At 42.6% G+C, this 22597-nt stretch overlaps 1 protein-coding gene across 1 annotated transcript; it reads left to right on the top strand.

Annotated features, from left to right (window-relative positions):
• Positions 1 to 7236: 7236 nt before the first annotated feature.
• LOC136163916 (olfactory receptor 1L4-like) lies at positions 7237 to 8178 on the top strand. Its single transcript, XM_065928745.1, has one exon. The coding sequence runs from the start codon at positions 7237 to 7239 to the stop codon at positions 8176 to 8178; it is 942 nt and encodes a 313-aa protein (XP_065784817.1).
• The last annotated feature ends 14419 nt before the right edge of the window (positions 8179 to 22597 follow it).

The following is a 22597-nucleotide window of genomic DNA, read 5'->3' as shown; positions in this document are numbered from 1 at the left end:
ATCCTGAATCCCCCTCCCAACTTCCTCCCCATCCCATCCCTCTGGGTCATCCCAGTGCGCCAGCCCCGAGCACCCTGTATCATGCATCGAACCTGGGCTGGCAATTCGTTTCACATATGATAATTTGCATGTTTCATTGTCATTCTCCCGTATCATCCTGCCCTCGCCCTCTCCCACAGAGTCCAAAAGACTGTTCAATACATCTGTGTCTCTCTTGCTGTCTTGCATACAGGGTTATCGTTACTATCTTTCTAAATTCCATATATATGCGTTAGTATATTGTATTGGTGTTTTTCTTTCTGGCTTACTTCACTCTGTATGATAGGCTCCAGTTTCATCCACCTCATTAGAACTGATTCAAATGTATTCTTTTTAATGGCTGAGTAATATTCCATTGTGTATATGTATCACAGCTTTCTTATCCATTCATCTGTTGATGGGCATCTAGGTTGCTTCCATGTCCTGGCTATGATAAACAGTGCTGCGATGAACATTGGGGTGCACGTGTCTCCTTCAATTCTGGTTTCCTCAGTGTGTATGCCCAGCAGCAGGATTGTTGGGTCATATGGCAGTTCTATTTCCAGTTTTTTAAGGAATCTCCACACTGTTCTCCATAGTGGCTGTACTAGTTTGCATTCCCACCAACAGTGTAAGAGGGTTCCCTTTTCTCCACACTCTCTCCAGCATTTATTGCTTGTAGACTTTTGGATAGCAGCCATTCTGACTGGCATGAAGTGGTACCTCATTGTGGTTTTGATTTGTATTTCTCTAATAATGAGTGATGTTGAGCAGCTTTTCATGTGTTTGTTAGCCATCTGTATGTCTTCTTTGGAGAAATGTCTGTTTAGTTTGCAAAGAACTTTTATATGAAGACCTGAACTCTTCTCTTGATACATTCTCCTCCACATCTTGGGAGAAGCCCCAGGCTTTCTCTATACATTTGCCTGTCTCCTTAACAATCACTAGAACAACAAGCAACTAATTACCTGAAAGGCTAAGAAAAACACCTCCATGGTAGCCTGAGTTTCCTTGGTTTCCACTGACAGGTCCTACTTCTCTCCAAGCATAGTGTTTAATGAGCTCCCTGGGGTTTATCACTGGGGAGGCTGCCTGGCCTCTTGGGATGAAGTCATGTGCAGGACAGTCAGGTACTCCCAAGTCACCATCCTATCCCTTAACATCTGAGGAACCCGAAGGAGTCAGGTGGTGGATAGTTGGGGATGGAAGAAAGGTTCATGATTCCAATGCCAGGGGCTACACGGAGGAGTCACCTCTCAGGAGGGAGAAGAGTAACCACCTCAGGAATTCATAACTTCATCTCTAGGCTGCGGCAACCATCACAGACACTCAGTGTTGCCGGTCTTGACACCTGTCTCCAGAATCTGGGGCTTTTTTCCTTTTATTAGCCTGATATGAACATTCCTTCTATGCCTCAAGCCCTCCAATCCACCTCTAGACATCATGGTCAAGAGGGCTGAGGAGAAGCTCCTAGGACCCCACCCCCCCCAAAGACCACCCTGGATGTCACCATCCCTTATCTGAGTAAGTAGCTTGTATCTTCAACCATATTCAACCTGGAATATGTCTACCTTGAAGAGTCAGAAACATTAAAGCCCTCCTATCTGATACATTCATTTTTACAATGAAGGAAAACAAGTTGCCCAATTACATGCAGCAAGTTCATGCCATAGCTGGGCTACAAGACAGGTCATCTGCTCCTCATCAACCTGCATCCCTTATTTCTTTATCTGAGAACCTCAAACTTCTCCACACACCTCTGTCTCCCTTCTCCATTCACAAAAAGGAGGAGGACTGGCTATGAATGAGTGAAACTCCAAGCAAAGGGATCAACTCTTTCAGAGGAAGAGTGTAGCTGCACTGAAGCTGATGGGCCAAAGTTCAGCTTCTATCATTCCAGCCTGCCTTCAGAATGTCCCCAAAGTCAATCTTGTATCAAAGAAAAATCTACCTCAAGGTAGGCTGCTTTACCACAGCCTCAGAGCAGCACAGGGACACCACCTTAAGAGCTTCCTGGGTGAAATCTGAAACCAGCCCTGCCCCCATCCCCACCCATACATGGAGGGCAGGGAGAGAAGAAAGAGGCAGATGGATGGGTAGGTGGCAGTTTTAGTAAGCCAGGGAACTTACAAGGTTTTCTTGCATGGCCTTAAGAGGAGGACATCTCCACATCTGCCTGACAGAATCTTAACAGTTTATACAGAGGCCTTAACTGGTTAAGTCCGTGTATTAACAGATGATCCCAACACATCTTGCTCTCTAAGGCCATCTCCTTAGAACAATCCTATCGTGGGAACAGTAGGCAGAGTGTAATTGCCAAGGAAGTGTTGGGGGAGGAGCCTTTGATTGCCCAGGTTCAGCTCCAAGAGCCAAGCAGCAGTCACATCCTCCCAAAAACCTTTTCCAACTTCTGGACTGTCACACTAGTCCTGCAGCTCACTGATGGTACAGCCCTAAATGACCAACTTCATTCTTGAGGCTTCAACTCTTGTTGTTCAGTCACTAAGTCATGTCTGACTCTTTGCAACCCCATGGACTATAGCAGACCAGGCTTCCCTGTCCTTCGCCATCTCCCAGAGTTTGCTCAAACTCATGTCCATTGATTCAGTGATGCCATCCAACCATCTCATCCTCTGTCACCCGCTTCTTCTCATGCCCTCAACCTTTCGTAGCATCAGGATCTTTTCCAATGAGTTGGCTCTTCACATCAGGTGATGAAAGTATTGGAGTTTCAACTTTAACATCAGTCCTAGCATCAATTTGCAGAGGCTTCAGTTGGCCCTCTGCTAATTGATCAAGTAGAATATAATTTGATTTTGAAACTTTTCTTTAGCACTGAAAGCTTGTCTTCAAAATTATCTATCCTTTGTAAAAGAATCTGTAAAACACATGAAGGCAGAATTTTTCTAGGTAAAGTGGAAGAAACCTGGGACTCCTGGGTCTCTCTGTTCACACTATGCCTCACCAGTGACCTGTCTGTCACATGGGAGTGTCAACCATGGGGTGAAGAAAGAACAGGATGAAAGATGTGGAGGGAGGATTTGAAGCTGTGTCCTGGGGGAGGACCAGAGGAGGTAAGAGACAGATGACATGGAAAAGGGAAGCTGTCCTCTTCTCCATCCCTCCCATTGTCTCAGCTCAGAAACAGCCTGCCTTGGTATCAAGGGTGATATGTAGAAATAATGATAAGAGCTGGGGAGCTGATAGTCTATTACACCACATCAAACAGCTTTTGAATAAGTGAAAAATATTGCATGAAGAAAGGTCATCTGGCTTTGCTGAGGCACCTGAAACCACACTCAGTGACCATTTGATCCCTCAGTACCAAGTCCCTTAATTTATCTGTCACTGCAGCAGGAAAGGCTCTATGAAGCAGGAAGCCCACTAGAATCTTTGTTCCTTCCCCTTCTCTGACCAGGAAATTCTCATGCCTCCCATTCTGCAGCTCTCCGTGTTTTGATCTTGTTCCCCTTTCAGTGGTTATCTCATTATTTTACACACAATCACACTCTCCCTCACTTTTTTTTTTCTCTCCCTCACTTTCTTTTACCCTAACCAGCTTAACCAGTTATTATATATTAAGTATGAGAATTATTGGGCTTCCCTGTGCCTCAGTGTGAAGAATTCACTTGCCAATGCAGGAGAAGCAGGTTCAATCTGTGGGTCAGAAAGATCCCCTGGAGAAGGAAATGGAAGCCCACTCCAGTATTCTTGCCTGGAAAATCCCATGAAGAGAAGAACCTGGTGGGCTACAGTCCATGGGGTCACAAAAGCAGTCAGACATGACTTAGAGACTAAACAATGTGAGAATTATGATTTTTCACTGTTTTTTATATTACTTCTATCATTACATATTATTTATATAATTAGTACAAATTTTATAGCACACACTCTTTAACAAAGCACTTTTCACTCCTTTTCAAAGACATGTTCACTCATTTGATGCCCACAACATTCTGATGGAAATAGGCATTGTACTTCCATTTTTTCTTGAGAAAAATAAACTAGGCACAAAAACTTCAGGGGGAGCAACTGGTAGGTAACTAAACCAGGAGTAGAACCCAAATCCTGTACTATTTCCATTAATTCTCCTGATCCAAAGAATCTGATTCAGGTCCCTATGCAACACGTCCCAGTCATTCAAGGTGTTGTCAAAATTGCTTATTCTGAATTTGTGTACACTCGGTCACCAAGTTGTGTCAGAGTCTTTTGGGACCCCATGGACTGTAGCCCATCAGACTCCAATGTCCATGGGATTTCCCAGGCAAGAATACTGGAGTAAGTTGCCATTTTCCTCTCCGGGGGATCTTCCCAACCCAGGGATCAAACCCATGTCTCTTACGTCTCCTTCATTGGCAGGCAGAGTCTTTACCACTGAGCCACCTGGGAAACCCATTCTGGGTTTACTCTGCAAATGAAGTCTGCAAGTACTTCATAGGGAGATAATTAGTATGGTTTAATGGCTAAGAACAGAATCCTGAAACAAAACTGCTCTGGGTTGGAATTATAACCACTTACTTATTATATAGTCTTGGACAAGTTATTGAATATCTTTTAATGGTTCTGTAACTGCTTCTTCATCTGTATAGTGTGGGAGTTCCTAGGTGGATTAAATCATCATACAGTGCCTAGCACATAGTAAATACTTTCATTGTGTTCAGTGTTTTTTTTCTTTTAAAGTCTGCTTATTGTTATTTTTTTTAATTGAAGGATAATTGCTTTATAGGATTTTGCTGTTTTCTGTCAAGCCTCAACATGAATCAGCCATAGGTATACACATATCCCCTCTCTTTTGAACGTTCCTCCCATCTCCCTCCCCATCCCACCCCTCTAGATTGATACAGAGCCCTTTTCCTAAGCCATATAGCAAATTCCCATTGTCTATCTATTTTTACATATGGTAATGTAAGCTTCCATGTTACTCTTTCCATACATCTCACCCTCTCCTCCCCTCTCCCCATGTCCATAATTCTATTCTCTTTGTCTCTTTCTCCATTGCTGCCCTGTAAATAAGTTTTTCAGTACCATTCTTCTAGATTCCATTTATGTGTGTTAGAATATGATACTTATCTTTCTCTTTCTGAGTCATTTCACTCTGTATAATAGATTCTAGGTTCATCCAACTCATGAGAACTGACTCAAAGGCATTCCTTTTTATGGCTGAGTAATATTCCATTGTGTATATGTACCACAACTTCTTTATGCATTCATCTGTTGATGGACATCCAGGTTGCTTCCATGTTCTAGCTATCGTAAATAGTGCTACAATGAACAATGGGATGCATGTGTCTTTTTCAATTTTGGTTTTCTCAGGGTATAAGCCGAGGAGTAGGATTGCTGAGTCATACTGTGGTTTTATTCCTAGTTTTTTAAGGAATCTCCATGCCATCTTCTATAGTGACTGTATCAATTTACATTCCCACCAATGGTGCAAGAGCATTCCCTTTTCTCCACACCCTCTCCAGTATTTATTGTTTGTAGACTTTTTGATGATGGCCATTCTGACCAGTGTGAGGTGATATCTCATTGTGATTTTGATTTGCATTTCTCCAATAATGAGCAATGTTGAGCATCTTTTCATGTGTTTGTTAGCCATCTGTATGTCTTCTTTGGATAAATGTCTGTTTAGGTCTTTTTCCCACTTTTTGATTGGGTTGTTTGTTTTTCTGGTGTTGAGTTGTGTGAGTTGCTTGTATATTTTGGAAATTAGTCCTTTGTCAGTTGTTTCATTTGCTATTATTTTCTCCCATTCTGAGGGTTGTCTTTTCACCTTGCTTATAGTTTCCTTTGCTGTCCAAAAGCTTTTAAGTTTAATCAGCACTTTTTAACCACAAGGGTACAATGGTGAACTGGGGAATACAATGTTGAATAGCCAATCAGATCCCTGGTAGATGTCCTTGGAGAAGTAATACCCTGGCCCTCTCCTATGTCAATCAGGTCTCCTAATAGGAGAAATCATCTTGATCGAAAGCACTTTGGGGAGAAAAAGATGCTACAGGAACCTATGCCATTGTATCTTAGGAAAGTGCCAAGAGAGATGCAAACTGTAGGGATCCTTTCCAATGATGCAGAGAATTTAATTTAAGGGCTTGAAACGTTAAAAAAAAATTAGTTCTCAGTGTCCTTGGGTGTAGACTTCTTCTCACCCATCTTTTATATATCTTTTTCACTCTTTATCACTGAGAGACATCTGCAGATTACTTCCTGGGTTCGCTTCTGGAAATAATCCTGATTGTAGGAAAAGTGGACGGTAGGAACCCAAGTCCAGGCACAGAATGACTGACTCAGCCTCAGGTAGTTCTGGCTGATAACCAGGATCCGATCCTGGGTGTGAGGGCTGATAGTTGATTGCTCATCTTACTCCACTGCAGCTGAGTCTCCACCTTTATAATTGCTGAGCAGAGAGACAATTCATTTCTGACAGGGGTCCTGCTTTTTTCTCTGGCTCCTCTGTGCCAGTTTTCAGATTAGAATCCAGCTCCTGAAGCCCAGAACCTTGCTATCCAGTCCTCTCACTGTTTTCTGCCAGCCTATTTACTCCATTTATATAGTTCCTATGCTCAGATGACAACTTATGACTCGACTCACCTCTGATCTACTGTCAATACGCTCACCTGTTACTTCCATGATGACTTCCTAATTACCACCCAACTGAATGAAATAAAAAGTTTAACCCAACCAAACAGGTGCTCTCTCCTGATGCCAGAAAGTGGTCTTCCCCTATGCCACACAACTCCAGAAACTCGTTCTGTCCCCATACCAAAAACTTTTGTCTCCTGGAGGGTCATAGACTTTCCAATTTCACGGCACTCATAAAGTGATTGTTACTCAAACCCCCAAAGGCATTTCACAAACTTTTCCCAAAGAGAGTGGAGCTAGGAAAACCATCTGTAGGATGTATATGTTTTCTCATGGAGAAGTTAAGATATTCTGATATTTGTTTTTAGGAAACCAAAAAGAATTCCTGTCCAAAACAGAACAGCCTGAGGAGGTAAATTTCATACTTTCTGTCTTTATGGATGAAGGTAATAAAAGTCCAGGAGGTGACATTGTGCCCTGTTCAGTCGGTGAGAGCCAGGATGGAAAGCCAGACATGTGTGACGCTAAAATCCATACGCCTGTCGACTATACCAGCCACTCATCAGAATTTAGAACTGGAGATTCCAAGCCAGGACTCATGCCTAGCATTCCTTTAGATTTTCCACTTGGGGGACAGCAATGACAAGAGGAAACCAGAGTCACATCACTGAATTCCTCCTTCTGGGACTGACCAGTGACCCCAAACAGCAGGTCTGGCTCTTTGCCAGCTTTCTGGTAATGTACCTGGTCAATGTGGGTGGCAACTCAGTCATCATTGCAGCTATCCGAGGGGATGTCCGCCTCCACACCCCCATGTACTTCTTCCTCTCCAACCTGTCTTTTGTGGACATCTGCTTTACAAACGTCATTGTGCCAAGGATGCTGGCAAACATGCAGAGCAAGAGCAAGAAGGTCCCCTTCATCCAGTGCCTGACCCAGATGTATTTCTTTGTGGCCTGTGCAATCACTGACAGCTTCCTCCTGGCTGCCATGGCCTTGGACCGCTACGTGGCCATCTGCCACCCATTACATTACACCACCACCATGAACCCCAGACGCTGCCTCCAGCTCGTGACAGCATCCTGGCTGGTGTCCAACCTCCACTCACTCACCCACACCGTCCTCATGGCCCGCCTCTCCTTCTGTGGGCCCAACATCATCCACCACTTCTTCTGTGATGTCCAGCCTCTGCTGATGCTCTCCTGCTCTGACACCTCTGTCAATGAGCTCTTGGCCTTCACAGAGGGCTCCTTTGTGATCATGAGTCCCTTCATCTTCATTATCGTCTCTTATGTCTATATCACCCGTGCTGTTCTGAGAGTCCCTTCTGGGAGAGGCAGGTATAAGGTCTTCTCTACCTGTGGGTCCCACCTCACGGTTGTGGCATTATACTATGGGACTGCCATCTCAGTGTACATCCGCCCCTCATCCACCTATTCAGTGACAAAGGACCGGGTGGTCACTGTCATTTACACTGTGGTAATCCCCATGCTGAACCCTTTTATCTATAGCCTTAGGAACAGGGACATGAAGCAAGCCTTGAGAAAGCTGGCTAGGAGAGAAGAACAGAATAAGCATTGAAGACAGAATGGGAAGGTAGTCTGAAATTTCATCAATATCTCATCCCTCATCGAACTTCTTCCCATCTATTCATTTACTTACATTGGTATAGACTTATGGTTTCCTGCTTTGTCCTGTGAGTTATAAGCTTTTACTTCTGTGCCTATTGGTGTTTCCACCATTCTCTGAGCACTTTCTTGCCTTCTATCACATCAAGATATTCCAGATTCATCTTGCACTTTCTCTACTCCAGTCCTGAAATAAGCCATTTCTCTAAAAGTCAGGTTTCCCAACATGGATGTCAGCTTCACTCTGTGAAGACTCTCATAGTGAGGCAGGGGATAAATGGACGCCAGGCTGAGCAGCTGAAATCTATCCCTTGTGGACAGATACTCCAAAATAAAGATAATGGCAGGAGTAGTTCAGTTCCATTCAGTTGCTCAGTTGTGTCCGACTCTTTGTGACCCCACGGACTGCAGCACACCAGGCTTCCTTGTTCATCACCAACTCCCAGAGCTTATTCAAACTCATGTCCATCAAGTCGGTGATGACATCCATACAACCATCTCATCTTCTGTCGTCCCCTTCTCCTCCTGCCTTCAATCTTTCCAGCATCAAGGTCTTTTCCAAGGAGTCGGTTCCTCACATCAGTTGGCCAAAGTATTGGAACTTCAGCATCAGTCCTTCCAATGGATATTCAGGACTGATTTCCTTTAGGATCGACTGGTTAGATCTCCTTGCAGTCCAAGGGACTCTCAAAAGTCTCAAGAGTAAGGAGGAGCTGAATCCTGCTTTGATAAGAGATAAAGAGACCACATATTTCTCATTCTTGAGCTCAAGGAGACCTTCCAAATTACACATGTGCAGAAAGGTTCCTCAGGCGTCAGAGAAGGGAGGGGACACCAGATAATAATATGTTTTATTAACATCCCAGAAACCTTTGTGCTGGAATCTATCTTGACTGAAAGATGCACATGCACACAGAAGAGGGCCCTGAGTCAGACTAAATATGGACTCAGAGCCAGATAAAGCAAGATGAATGGCCAGAGGAAACCTGAAGAACTGCCCCTATATAAGTGATTTAAACCACCCCAAAGGCACAAAACTCTCCGATCGAATCTGTGTGCCTATCCACACCCACTCTTTTCTCCTAATAAACACTTTACTGTTTTCACTACATTCGGTCTCTTTGTTGAATTCCTTCCTCAATGCAGACAAACAGCCAGGGCCCTACTCCTACCTATTGATTCTAGTCCCTGGCGATATAGTGACTAAGATTCACCATCAAGGCCTTTCTGCTTCTCCCACTTCTTGATTATACGAAATAGGCTTCATTCAGCCCCCAAGACCTTCCCTGAGTTCTAAGGAGTAGGTTCAAACAGTTGCTAATCAGGCAAGCGAGGGGATGCAGAGACAAGGGGGGAATAGTCAAGAGAAACAATAGTGCAGCCTTGGGGCAGGGTCCTGGTTCCCCATAAAGGGGTATACATAACAATATCTGAGCTCTTTTGCAGATACTGTAACCCCCACCAGGTGGGAGAAGTTAACAGTAGGTTGCTCACAAGCACAGAGACCCCAGGCCAGTTGAAACCAGAAGGTTGATGACACTGAGTGTCATTTACCTCACTACCAACCAATCAGAAGAATTTCCATGAGTTGATCACCTCCTCTTTGAATTTTCAACTTAAAAACAATCGCAACCTAAAAGCTGAGAGCTATGTTTCATTCAATGGACATTTTTAGGACTCCAAGCCTGGAAGACAGCATCTCAGGTAACCCTGAGAGAACAGTTCCAAGGAGGCAAGTGGAGGAATCAGGTTATATAGAAGTTTGCCTCAAAGGGCAGGTAGTCTGATCAAAAGATTTTTGCTAATTAAGGAAAACCAGATATCTCAAGTTAAGAAATGTAGCACTTTCTGTGTATGGGAAGATGCAAGAGTCTGGGCTCGCTGAAATCATTCCTTTCATATGCCTCTCATCTATCTGAGGCCAGTATCCTGTGTTTTTCACACCCCCTCCCCACAAGCTCCTCAGTGCTCACCATAGGAAGTGGCTGCAGCCTGATAACTCCCAGATAACAGGTATTATTCTCCTTCCTGGGTGCTCATGGGGATCAGAAATTCAAATTTGGAGGACCAGAAGTGCTGGTATCTATGACAGCCTAGTTTACTGATGTGACAGGAAATACTATTTCTCAGAACCATTACTATAAAATTCCTCACTACCCCTTCCAGGTCAACACACAGTCTTGAGGGCCTTAGCCCACTGTGACACCTTTTGCCTGGCAAAGCCATAAAGCTATTCTTCCCTACTTCACTCAATATTCTGTCTGAGGTTTAGTTCAGTGTCAGGTACAGAGGCCAGATTCTGCTTCAGAAAAGTGAAGTTGCGCAGTCATGCCTAATTCTTTGAGACCCCATGGACTGTAGCCTACTAGGCTTCTCCATCCATGGGATTCTCCAGGCAAGAGTACTGGAGTTCCATTTCCTTCTCCAGGGGATCTTCCTGTCCCAGGGATCAAACCTGGGTCTCCCACATTGTAGGCAAACACTTTACTCTCTGAGCCACCAGGGAATCCCCTGCTTCTTCTGGGAAGCCTCTGCTTCAGAAGCATGAGATTAGTGTGATAAGAGGAAAGGACCAGAAATTAAGAAATACAGGTGGTCTCTGGGAACTGAAAAAGGCAAGGAAACAAATTCTCCTCAGAGGATTCCAGAAGGAATGCAGCCTTACTCTCACTTTAAATTTAGACTTCCAACTTTCATAAGTATATAAGAGAATACATTTGTGTCACTTTAAGCCACTAATTTGTTAGAGCAGCATCAGGAAAGTAATATAGTAGTCAAGGGCATGAGCTCTGGCTAAAAAGCTCTGGGTTGAATCTTAGCTCTACCATTGACCAGCACTTTGATCTAAGGAATGTCACTTCATGTCTCTGAACTTCAGTCCCTTCACAAGTAATATTGGTAAAATATGCAAATGAAATGATTGATTCAGGCAAGAGTCTTTCACCTAAAACTAAGATACAACCATTAGGTAGAAAGGTGTTAGGGGAAAAAATGGATAGTCACACAGTTTCAAATACCCACCATTGACTTCTTACAAATTATAAAAGAGAAACTTTGCATTTACATTGAAACAACTGCTGGTCAGTACCTTAACAAAGTAATCAAACTTGCTTGAACAATAGTGGGACCTGACTCTCTGCCCCTACTGATGCGATGGAACCAGAAGTACACATTATCTCCCTTGTAGTATTCCGATCAAATATCAAACATAAATCTAATCATGTGCAAACAAATAGAGAATATTAAACATTCAGCAAAGCAACTGACCTGGACTCTGTAATATCAGGAAAAGTGAACAAACCAAAAAAAGAAAATGTAGGGGGGATGTTTTCCCATTATTAAAAGAGACAAAAGAAATATAACAGTCAAATGCAACACATTTACTTTGATTGGGACTAGATTGAAAAAAGTTGGACCACAGGTTGGATATCATGTAGAATCTGTGTTCATTTTCTTTTATACTATTATTATTCCGGGATTTTGTGGAAGATGCCTGCTGAAGTATTTAAAGGAGAAGGGCATGTTGCCCTCAACTTACTTTCAGATAGTTCACCAAAAAATAAACAGTAGAAATTTATAGAAAGGGATAAAACAAATGTGGGCAAAAATTTAACAATCTGTGGACCTATGTGAAGGATAGATAAGAGTTCATTGCTATCTTCTCTCCATTTTTATGTGAATTCGAAATTTTTAAAGCTAAAACTTTGGAAGCAAAAATATAAGTTAGAGCATGCTCTTCATCTGCTAAAACCTGTGCAAAGACCCAAAGCTTCCTACTGCACTCAGAGAAATAGCCAAAGCCTTTTCACTGCCACCAGATCCTACATGATGTGGCCCCTAGCTTTCTGCCTTCACATATTGTTGTTTGCTCTCTAATGTACTCCTGCACAGAAATACTGATCTCTGGTGTTCATTAAATAAACATGATTGCTCCCACCTCAGGACCTTTGAATTGACCATTTTCACTGTCTGAAATGCTTTTCCTCAGACACTTGGACATAGCTACACTTCTGTTTCTCTCCATGTTCAGGCTTTAATGAAATGACACTCAAAACCCATGACCTTTTCATCTTGAGTACACAAATAATCCATATTTTCCAGCTTTTCTTATAGTTAAGTGTGGCCATGTAATTGAGCTCTAGTCAAAAGAATGTAGGTGGAAAAGATACACATCACTTTTCAGCCTGATCCACTCAACTCTCCTCACCTGCAACCCTCTCTCTTAACCCAACTACAAGCTGAAGAGATGCTCCTGAGGAAATAAAGGGGGTAGAGCTGCAAGAAAGAGGAGTCCTGGGACCCTGAAGGACTGTATGGAAGTCACATTCACATTGGACTTTGTATCAACAAGAAGTAAACTTATTGTGGAAATAAAAAATAAATGGGTGTAATTCCCTGATGGCTCAGTGGTAAAGAATTTGCCTACCGATGCAGGAGATGCAGGTTTTATCCTTGGGTCAGGAAGATCCCCTGGAGAAGGAAATGGAAACCCATTGCAGTATTCTTGCCTGGGAAATCCCATGGACAGAGAAGCCTGGTGGGCTACAGTCCATGGGGTTGCAAAAGGGCCAGATATGACTTAAACACAAAAATAAATAAATAAATAATAGTACATCCCTCAACTCACTATTGTAGAGACTGAAAGCAATGACGAATAGAAAGCAATCAGTACAAAACCTCAAAATGTACTCAATGCATATTATTTGGGGTAGTGAAAGATAGTGTATGAAATTATGAGAAAATAATATCTGATAAGCATTAAAAGTGTCTCAATTGGTAATGTCTTAATTGTTAAGAATTATGCAAAGTTGGCCAAAGAGTACTAAGTTTTAGTTAACAAAGTGAACTCACTCAGTCGTGTCTGACTCTTTGCGATCCCATGGACTGTAGCCTACCAGGCTCCTCCGTCCATGGGATTCTCCAGGCAAGAATACTGGGGTGGGTTTCCATTTCCTTCTCTAGAGGATCTTCCTGACCCAGGGATCAAACCTGGGTCTCCTGCATTGCAGGCAGATGCTTTACCCTCTGAGCCACCAGGGAAGCCGAAGTTTCAGTAATGTCAGCAAATAAATTATTGACATCTAATGTAGAGCATGGTGATGATACAGTCTTGTATACTTGGTAGATCTTAAGTGTTCTTACCAGACACACATACACACAAACACACATAGACACAAAAAGTAACTATATGAGGTGATGAATGTTATTAACTTGATTGTGGTGATCATTTCACAACGCCCACATATATCACAACATCAAACAGTACAACTTAAACATACAGTTTGTGTTTGTCAAGTATAACTCAATAAAGCTAAAAAAATGTGCATCTTAGATCAGTCTCCCAAGGCAATAGAAATAAAAGCAAGAATAAACAAATAAGACCTAATCAGACTTAAAGGCTTCTCACAGAATGTGCTGTGTGCTAAGTCGGCTTCAGTCATGTCCAACTCTGTGACCCTATGGACCGTAGCCCACCAGGCTCATCTGTCCATGGAAGTTTCCAGGCAAGAAGACTGGAGTGGGCTGCCATTTCCTTCTCCAGGGGATCTTCCTGACGCAGGGATCAAACCAGTATCTCTTATGTCTCCTGCTTTGGCAGGCATATTCTTTACCACTAGCACTACCTGGGAGGCCCTCTCAGAAATTAAGCCCTTGTCAGTCACATCTTAGGCATTTTCTCCCAGTTCCCATAAACAAAACAAAAAGACAACCTATGGACTGGGAGAAAATGCCAATGATGTGATTGACAAGGGCTTAATTTCCAAAACATACAAACTGTTCATACAATTCAACAATAGCAAGAACAACAAGAAAACAACTCAATTAAAAAATGGGCTGAATTCCTAAATAGACCTTTCTTCAAAGAAGACATATAGATGGCCAACAGACACATGAAAAGATGCTCAACATCACTAATTACTAGAGAAATGCAAATCAAAACTATAATGAGATACCACTTCACAACTGTGAGATGGAGTCATCACAGACATTCTCAGGTGTAGTTTCTGCATGACAAAGTAGAGGAAGTGTGGAATTTAGGAGCAAGACACCTTTGAATTTGAAGTTAGCTGCAGTACTTCCAAACTATGTGACTTTGGGCAAGTTATCTGGTGAGATTGAGTCTCATTTCCCTCATTTGATAAAACGAGGGTACTGCACTTGAACAGTTGTGTATAAAATACCACATAATTGTTCAATATGTGGTTATTATTATGTGAACATATTCTCATCCTTGAGCTTATGTAATTCTCCAGTCAGTGCTCTCTGGTACACAGGTACTAAAAGACCCACGTTATGAATAATGAACCTAAAATTCAGAGAGGCTAAGAGTTTGCCCCAAATCAACTAATTGGCTGACTAGAGCCCAGGAATCTGCACTCTCACAATCCTTTCCATGGTACCACACATCATTCCTCCATCCCAGGGATGGTCCCAGGTCCAAGCCTTCTCTAGTTACGTACCTCCACCGCTTTCAAAATCATAATAATATTAAGCCACTAATTATCAAAGATTCAAAGAAACCTGTCATCCCAGAATCCTAAGTTTCCATAGTCTTTACTCTTCTCCCAAGCCTTCCATCTTAATGAGCTCCCTGAGGGTGGTAGATTGGTAGATGGAATGACTGTGTGTCTCCTTGGGGTAACGTTATATAGAAGACAATCACCTCCTTTTGGGTCCCCACTCTTACTCATCATTGGAGTAAATCTTCAGAGGCCAATGACGGTAGCTAAGGAGGAAAGACAGCCTTGGGTCCCAGATGCCTGGGGCTACATTGAAAGATTACTTCTCTAAAGGGAGAGAGAGGTATGTCTGAGATGACAACCACACTCACAACTCTCAGGGTCTAGTGAGTCCTATCAGCTCCCACATAAAGCCTGGAAATTTTCTTTCCTCATTTGATATGGGAGCTCTACCGACCTCCCTACTTCCATCTTCCTCCCCTAATCACCAAGGCCAATGAGACTGAGGAGAAAATGCCTGGATTCGTTCATGGCCACCCCAAAGATCATCATCCCTTTTCTGAGTAAGTAGCCATTATACTCAACCTCATCACTACGCTTAAATCCTACAAACCCTGATGTATTAGAAACTGAGAGATCATTTTGCGAAACACCCTCTTTTTACAAGGACATAATAAGAGGCTCAGCATGGCTGAGACTACAAACCAGGTCCAGTGGCCTCCACACTTCTCTGTTTCTCCTTCCCCATTTATATAAACACAAGAAGGATTTGTTCTTGGTGGGTAAGACCCCAAGGAAGGAAGCTCTGTACCTAAGATGGAATAGATGCAACTTCCCTGATGCTGTTGGGTAGAACCTAGCTTCTGTTGTCCCATCCTAGCCCCTGGTGGTGGTGGTTTAGCCGCTAAGTCGTGTCCGACTCTTGCGACCCCATGGACTATAGCCTTCCAGGCTCCTCTGTCCATAGGATTCTCCAGGCAAGGATACTGGAGTAGGTTGCCATATCCTTCTCCAGGGGATCTTCCTGGCCAAGGAATTGAACCCAGGTCTCCTGTATGGTAGGCAGATTCTTTACCAACTGTGCTACAAGGGAAGCCCAGCCTAGCCCCTGGTTGTCCCCAAAACCAGGGCTACTGAGGAAGGTTTCAGGATACTATGGCCTCACCCCAGCCTCTGATCATCTTCAGAACAGCATGGGCCATAAGTTGACCCATGAGACTACTAAGGGGAGATTGAACAGTGCAGTGTAGCAGTGTTAGTCACTCAGTTGTGTCCGACTCTTTGTGACCCCACAAACTGTAGCCTGCCAGGCTCCTCTGTCCATGGGATTCTCCAGGCAAGAATACTGGAGTGGATTGCCATTCCCTTCTCCAGAGGCTCTTCCTGACCCAGGGATCGAACCCAGGATTGAGGTATTGGGTAAATCATTCTTTTCTGAGCCTCAAGTTCTCCCTACATAAAGTGAGTATGTTGCTTTCAAATACATCTTCCTAATATTTCTTGGAGTAATGCAGTGTGTAAAACACTAGATAGCAGAATTTCTCCAATAAAAGAGGAAGAGACCAAGAGTCTCTCCCATTCAGAATTCCATTCAGCTTCTCAGCCCCTCCTGGCATGGCCTCTGAGTCCCCCAAGGAAGCACAGTCCAGAAACCTATGAATTGGATAACTTCTTAAGATCATTTCCATCATCAGCAACCTAAAATTTTACAAATTTCCCACAGAAATTTGCAGTCTTAAAGGAAATACTTGGCCATCACATAGGGAGCTTCAGCCATGCCAACCAGTAGTTCAAAAAGGTGACTATAGATGGTGGAATGATGCCAAATCTACTGGGTAAGATTTGGAAGAGACTGGGGAAACTTTGACCCAGAGAATAAGCCTGGGGACATGTTACTATTTTCAAAGAGAATGGCTATAGTGGTTCTTCTGAGCCCCTTGATTGGCATGCAGTGAAAATGTGCTGAGTGAATTATGAATCAGTGAAACAAACTGTGAAGGAAAAGCATAACTAACATCACTAGCAAAGAGTAAAGTAAGCTAACAGAGGATGCTGGTACAGCCAGGCTTAGTAGAATCCTTGGCTCTGGCATTTTAATCCAAGACATAGACATAATCCAGTTTTGTTTATGAAAGATCAAGGGACACAGTTTAGCAGGCAGTGAGCACTGTTTACCAGCAATGCTGCAGATGGATAACCTGGCATCTGTGTTCCTGATGGGTTCATGCTCCAAGAAGTAGAAGGAAGAGAAGTCCCCTGAGTTCAAGTTAAGACTTGATACAGTATTCTTTTCCTATGATACAGTATTCATAGAGTTCATATGAAGAAGATTAAATTAACCACACACCTCAGTTCATATTGCCAACACTGGGCCCCTTTCTTGTTTTATTTGCTTCCTCAATCACACATGAATTTATATACCAATGCCCCACTCCTCCTGCCCTCATCCATGGTGACATGCTTCATGTTTAACTTTGTGTATAGACAAACTTCCTGATTTGTTGCATTTTTAAATATTTTAAGCTATATCATGTGATGTTTTGATATACATTATGAAATGAATATCACCGTGTTGCATTTTTAATGTATATAAACCATTTTGCATTATAGATCTCATTTACTGTCTTACTTTTTCACTCAGATTATGTTCTCAATATATACCAGTGTTGCTATCAATACTTCTCATCAGTTGCTTCTAAACAGGTGCATTGGGGACTTCCTTGGTGGTACAGTGGTTAAGATTTCACCTTTCAATGCAGGGGAAACAGGTTTGATCCCTGATGCGGGAACTAAGATCCCACATACCCTGTGGCCTGGCCAAAAAATAAAATTAAATAAGTAAATAAACAGGTGCATCAAAGACAGAAATATAGATCAATGGAACAGAATAGAAAGCCCAGAGATAAATCCACGAACCTATGGACACCTTATCTTTGACAAAGGAGGCAAGGATATACAATGGAAAAAAGACAATCTCTTTAACAAGTGGTGCTGGGAAAACTGGTCAACCACCTGTAAAAGAATGAAACTAGAACACTTTCTAACACCATACACAAAAATAAACTCAAAATGGATTAAAGATCTAAATGTAAGACCAGAAACTATAAAACTCCTAGAGGAGAACATAGGCAAAACACTCTCTGACATAAATCTCAGCGGGGTCCTCTATGACCCACCTCCCAGAATATTGGAAATAAAAGCAAAACTAAACAAATGGGACCTAATGAAAATTAAAAGCTTCTGCACTACAAAGGAAACTATAAGTAAGGTGAAAAGACAGCCCTCAGATTGGGAGAAAATAATAGCAAATGAAGAAACAGACAAAGGATTAATCTCAAAAATATACAAGCAACTCCTGAAGCTCAATTCCAGAAAAATAAATGACCCAATCAAAAAATGGGCCAAAGAACTAAACAGACATTTCTCCAAAGAAGACATACAGATGGCTAACAAACACATGAAAAGATGCTCAACATCACTCATTATTAGAGAAATGCAAATCAAAACCACAATGAGGTACCATTACACGCCAGTCAGGATGGCTGCTATCCAAAAGTCTACAAGCAATAAATGCTGGAGAGGGTGTGGAGAAAAGGGAACCCTCTTACACTGTTGGTGGGAATGCAAACTAGTACAGCCACTATGGAAAACAGTGTGGAGATTTCTTAAAAAACTGGAAATAGAACTACCATATGACCCAGCAATACCACTTCTGGGCATACACACCGAGGAAACCAGATCTGAAAGAGACACGTGCACCCCAATGTTCATCGCATCACTGTTTATAATAGCCAGGATATGGAAGCAGCCTAGATGCCCATCAGCAGATGAATGGATAAGGAAGCTGTGGTACATATACACCATGGAATATTACTCAGCCGTTAAAAAGAATTCATTTGAATCAGTTCTAATGGGATGGATGAAACTGGAGCCCATTATACAGAGTGAAGTAAGCCAGAAAGATAAAGAACATTACAGCATACTAACACATATATATGGAATTTAGAAAGATGGTAATGATAACCCTATATGCAAAACAGAAAAAGAGACACAGATGTACAGAACAGACTTTTGAACTCTGTGGGAGAAGGTGAGGGTGGGATGTTTCAAAAGAACAGCATGTATATTATCTATGGTGAAACAGATCACTAGCCCAGGTGAGATGCATGAGACGAGTGCTCGGGCCTGGTGCACTGGGAGGACCCAGAGGAGTCGGGTGGAGAGGGAGGTGGGAGGGGGGATCGGGATGGGCAATACGTGTAACTCTATGGCTGATTCGTGTCAATGTATGACAAAACCCACTGAAATGTTGTGAAGTAATTGGCCTCCAACTAATAAAATAAAATTAAAAAAAAAAAACCCAGTCCAAACAAAAAATAAATAAATAAATAAACAGGTGCATTGTACCCCTCAGTACTCTTCTGTCACATTTGCCATCCCAGTGATGGACACCCAGATTGCCATGAGCTCCCCCATGACCGTGAATGAGTGTACAAGAATATCTTCATCCATAAGCTTTTATCTGCCTGGATGGAAATTTCTCTGGGATATCCATGTAGGAGCAGGATTATTCTATCATGAAATTTCTTGAAACTTTGGTATAATTTACCTTAAAACCATTTGGGGCCGAGGTTTTTTGAGAGGAAATGTCTTTGATTACCATTTCTATTTTTTCAATTAATTAATACCTTGTTTCCCTGGAAAGACCTAGGTATGCACCCAGCTGTTCTTTCCTCACCTCCAGCTTAGCACGTACCTGCTGTCCAATGAGCACTTCAATCTCCTCCCTCTAAACACACTAGCCCCTTTACCTTCTGCCTGACTCCCTCTAGACTACATCTACTATTTTTCAGCTGTACCCACTTTGGTACACAATACTAACAAGAAATATTAATAGTAGTATAAATAATATTTGCATAGAACCTTGTAAATTTTGCTCAGTCATGTCTGACTCTTTGCAACCCCATGGACTATAGTCCACCGGGCTCCTCTGCCCATGTGACTTGAGTGTAGATCTCAAACACTTTTCAAATATGCCATCTTTTTTTTTTATAACAACATGTTCTTTTTTATTACGGTAAGATATAGGTAGCATAAAATGGCCATTTTAACCATTTTTAAGTGTGCAGTTTAGTGGTATTCAGTACATTCATAATGTTGTACAACCTCACCACTATCAAATATGCCATTTTATTTGAACTGAATAATAAACTTCTAGAAATGATATTTTATTTTTCCCATTTTTCAGGTGAGAACATAGATGGAAACAGAGAAATATTCCCAGGGGAAGTAGCAAGTAACTGAATAAGAACCAAGTGCCAAATCACAAAATTTTCCCATCGACTCTCCTGATCCCTGGAGACTAGTCTCCAAGTTGCTAGTGTAAAACACACAATCTTGCAAGGGGTGATCAGGGGTAATGTATCTGGTTCAGTCTGTCAGGATTCATTATGCAGCTACGATTAGCCAAGTCCTATGCAAGTCACTTAAAACAATGGGGAGTGAAACAGACTTGAACCCTGCCTTGGTAGTGCTTTCATCATAAAACTCTCCAGGTGGTGTCCATGTGCTAGTGGTCCCTTTCAATTTGGACCAAGCACTGAGCATCTCAATAACCTCAGGTAGGCAGATGACACCACCCTTATGGCAGAAAGTGAAGAAGAACTAAAGAGCCTTTTGATGAAAGTGAAAGAGGAGAGCGAAAAAGTTGGCTTAACATTTAGAACATTCAGAAAACTAAGATCATGGACTCTGGTTGCATCACTTCATGGCAAATAGATGGGGAAACAGTGGCAGACTTTATTTTTCTGGGCCCCAAAATCACTGCAGATGGTGATTGCAGTCATGAAATTAAAAGATGCTTACTCCTTGGAAGGAAAGTTATGACCAACCTAGAGAGCATATTAAAAAGCAGAAACATTGCCAACAAAGGTCCGTCTAGTCAAGGCTATGGTTTTTCCAGTGGTCATGTATGGATGTGAGAGTTGGACTATAAAGGAAGCTGAGCACCGAAGAATTGATGCTTTTGAACTATGATGTTGGAGAAGACTATTGAGAGTCCCTTGGACTGCAAGGAGATCCAGCCAGTCCATCCTAAAGGAGATCAGTCCTGGGTGTTGATTGGAAAGACTGATATTGAAGCTGAAGCTCCAATACTTTGGCCACCTGATGCGAAGAGCTGACTCATTGGAAAAGACCCTGATGCTGGGAAAGATTGAAGGCAGGAGAAGGAGACGACAGAGGATGAGATGGTTGGATGGCATCACCGACTCAATGAACATGGGTTTGGGTAGACTCCAGGAGTTGGTGATGTACAGGGAGGCCTGGCATGCTGCGGTTCATGGGGTCACAAAGAGTCAGACATAGCTGAGCGACTGAACTGAATTAAACTAAGTATCTCAGAGAGAAAGAAAATGCTTCAGAAAACAATGCTACTGTATGCACCTACATGTTAGTGTATTAAAGGAAAAATTAAAAGTCTGAGTTCTCCTAAGCAGGGCAGTGACTTTCATTCAAGAACACTAAGCATCAAAAATGTATCATTAGTACTTCTGTTTGCTTTTGACCCTTAAAAAGTATCAGAAAGATTCTGAGGACACAAGGCATACAGGATGTGCCATGCATGCACACTAGGTCATCTCGGTCGTGTCTGACTCTTTGTGACCCCATGGACTGTAGCCGGTCAGGCTCCTCTGGCTATTGGGATTCTCCAGGCAAGAATACTGGAATGGGTCACCATGCCCTCCTCCAGGAGATTTTCCCAATCCAAGGATCAAACCCACACCTCTTACATCTCCTGCATTGGCAGGCGGGTTCCTTACCACTAGCACCATCTGGGAAGCCCACAGGATGTGAACTTCCTCTAGCTCAAAATCTGCACCTCTAACTCTACCCTCCCTTTTCTGGGAGTATTTGACCACCACTTGTAGGCTTTCCTTTCTGCTGTTTTTTCTGAAGATAATCCTACGCCCAGGAGGGGTGGACACAGGGAGAGCATGTTCTGTAACTCAGTGGTCCCACTATCGACCCAGATGGCTGCTGACTGCTTCAAACTCTATGTCACAATCAGTTCTGGTCTTGCTCCCTTTTAACTGAGTTCCAACTTGGCAGATAGATGACTAGGGCATCGATTCCTGCCAGACTGGAGCCTTGGCTCAGAGTCCCCTGTTCTTGTCTTTGGGGGACAGAAACGACCTATTCCTGAGACTCAGCACCTTCCTACTCAGGTCACTGTTTTTTTGCCAGAATGCTGCATCTTCTCACATTTCCGGGGCCCACACTACCACCCTTCGGATGCTTCTTGCCTATAAAAGCACCTGCCTCTTAGTTCCTCTGTTTCTACTTTGATGTCCATCCACCTGCCTAAATAACAAAATTCAATGTTGGTTAAATAGGCTCCCTCTGCCAGAGACATTTCTCCAATTTGCCACTCACCCTCGACAGTTCCCCACCCTGATGGAACTGGGTGTCCATCACCAGAATCATCTGGCCAGGAGGCTCCTGAAGATTAGCGCTGATTAATAACTGAGGCCAGACACAGCAAAAGGATATCTTAGATACAGCTTGGGAAATCAAGCAAACTGATCCTTTCTGAACACTTTTTTTAAACCTTTACCATTTACCCAAAGAATATGGATATTACAAGGTTTATCTTTTGGACAAGGAACAGGAATTGAAGCACCCTGTTCAAGATGAGTCAGACACAAAGTTGGAATTGAAATCAAGGTGTGCCAAGACCAACCATATGAAGTTATATCGTAGAATATACGGTGGTCTACATGAATGACTCCCCTCATGGGATGCACAAGCTGGAATAAATTATGCAATATCTCCTCTACCAGACTGAAGACCCCAAGCCATACAATACACACATAATATTCCTTTATATTTTTTATTTGCAGGAGATCACTG

Source organism: Muntiacus reevesi, chromosome 3 (genome assembly GCF_963930625.1).
Source record: "Muntiacus reevesi chromosome 3, mMunRee1.1, whole genome shotgun sequence".
Taxonomy (NCBI): Eukaryota; Metazoa; Chordata; class Mammalia; order Artiodactyla; family Cervidae; genus Muntiacus; species Muntiacus reevesi.
This window is presented reverse-complemented; position numbering and strand designations above follow the sequence as displayed.

Excerpts from the sequence above, each read along its gene's own strand:
- LOC136163916 (XM_065928745.1), top strand. The coding sequence starts at position 7,237 with ATGACAAGAGGAAACCAGAGTCACATCACTGAATTCCTCCTTCTGGGA.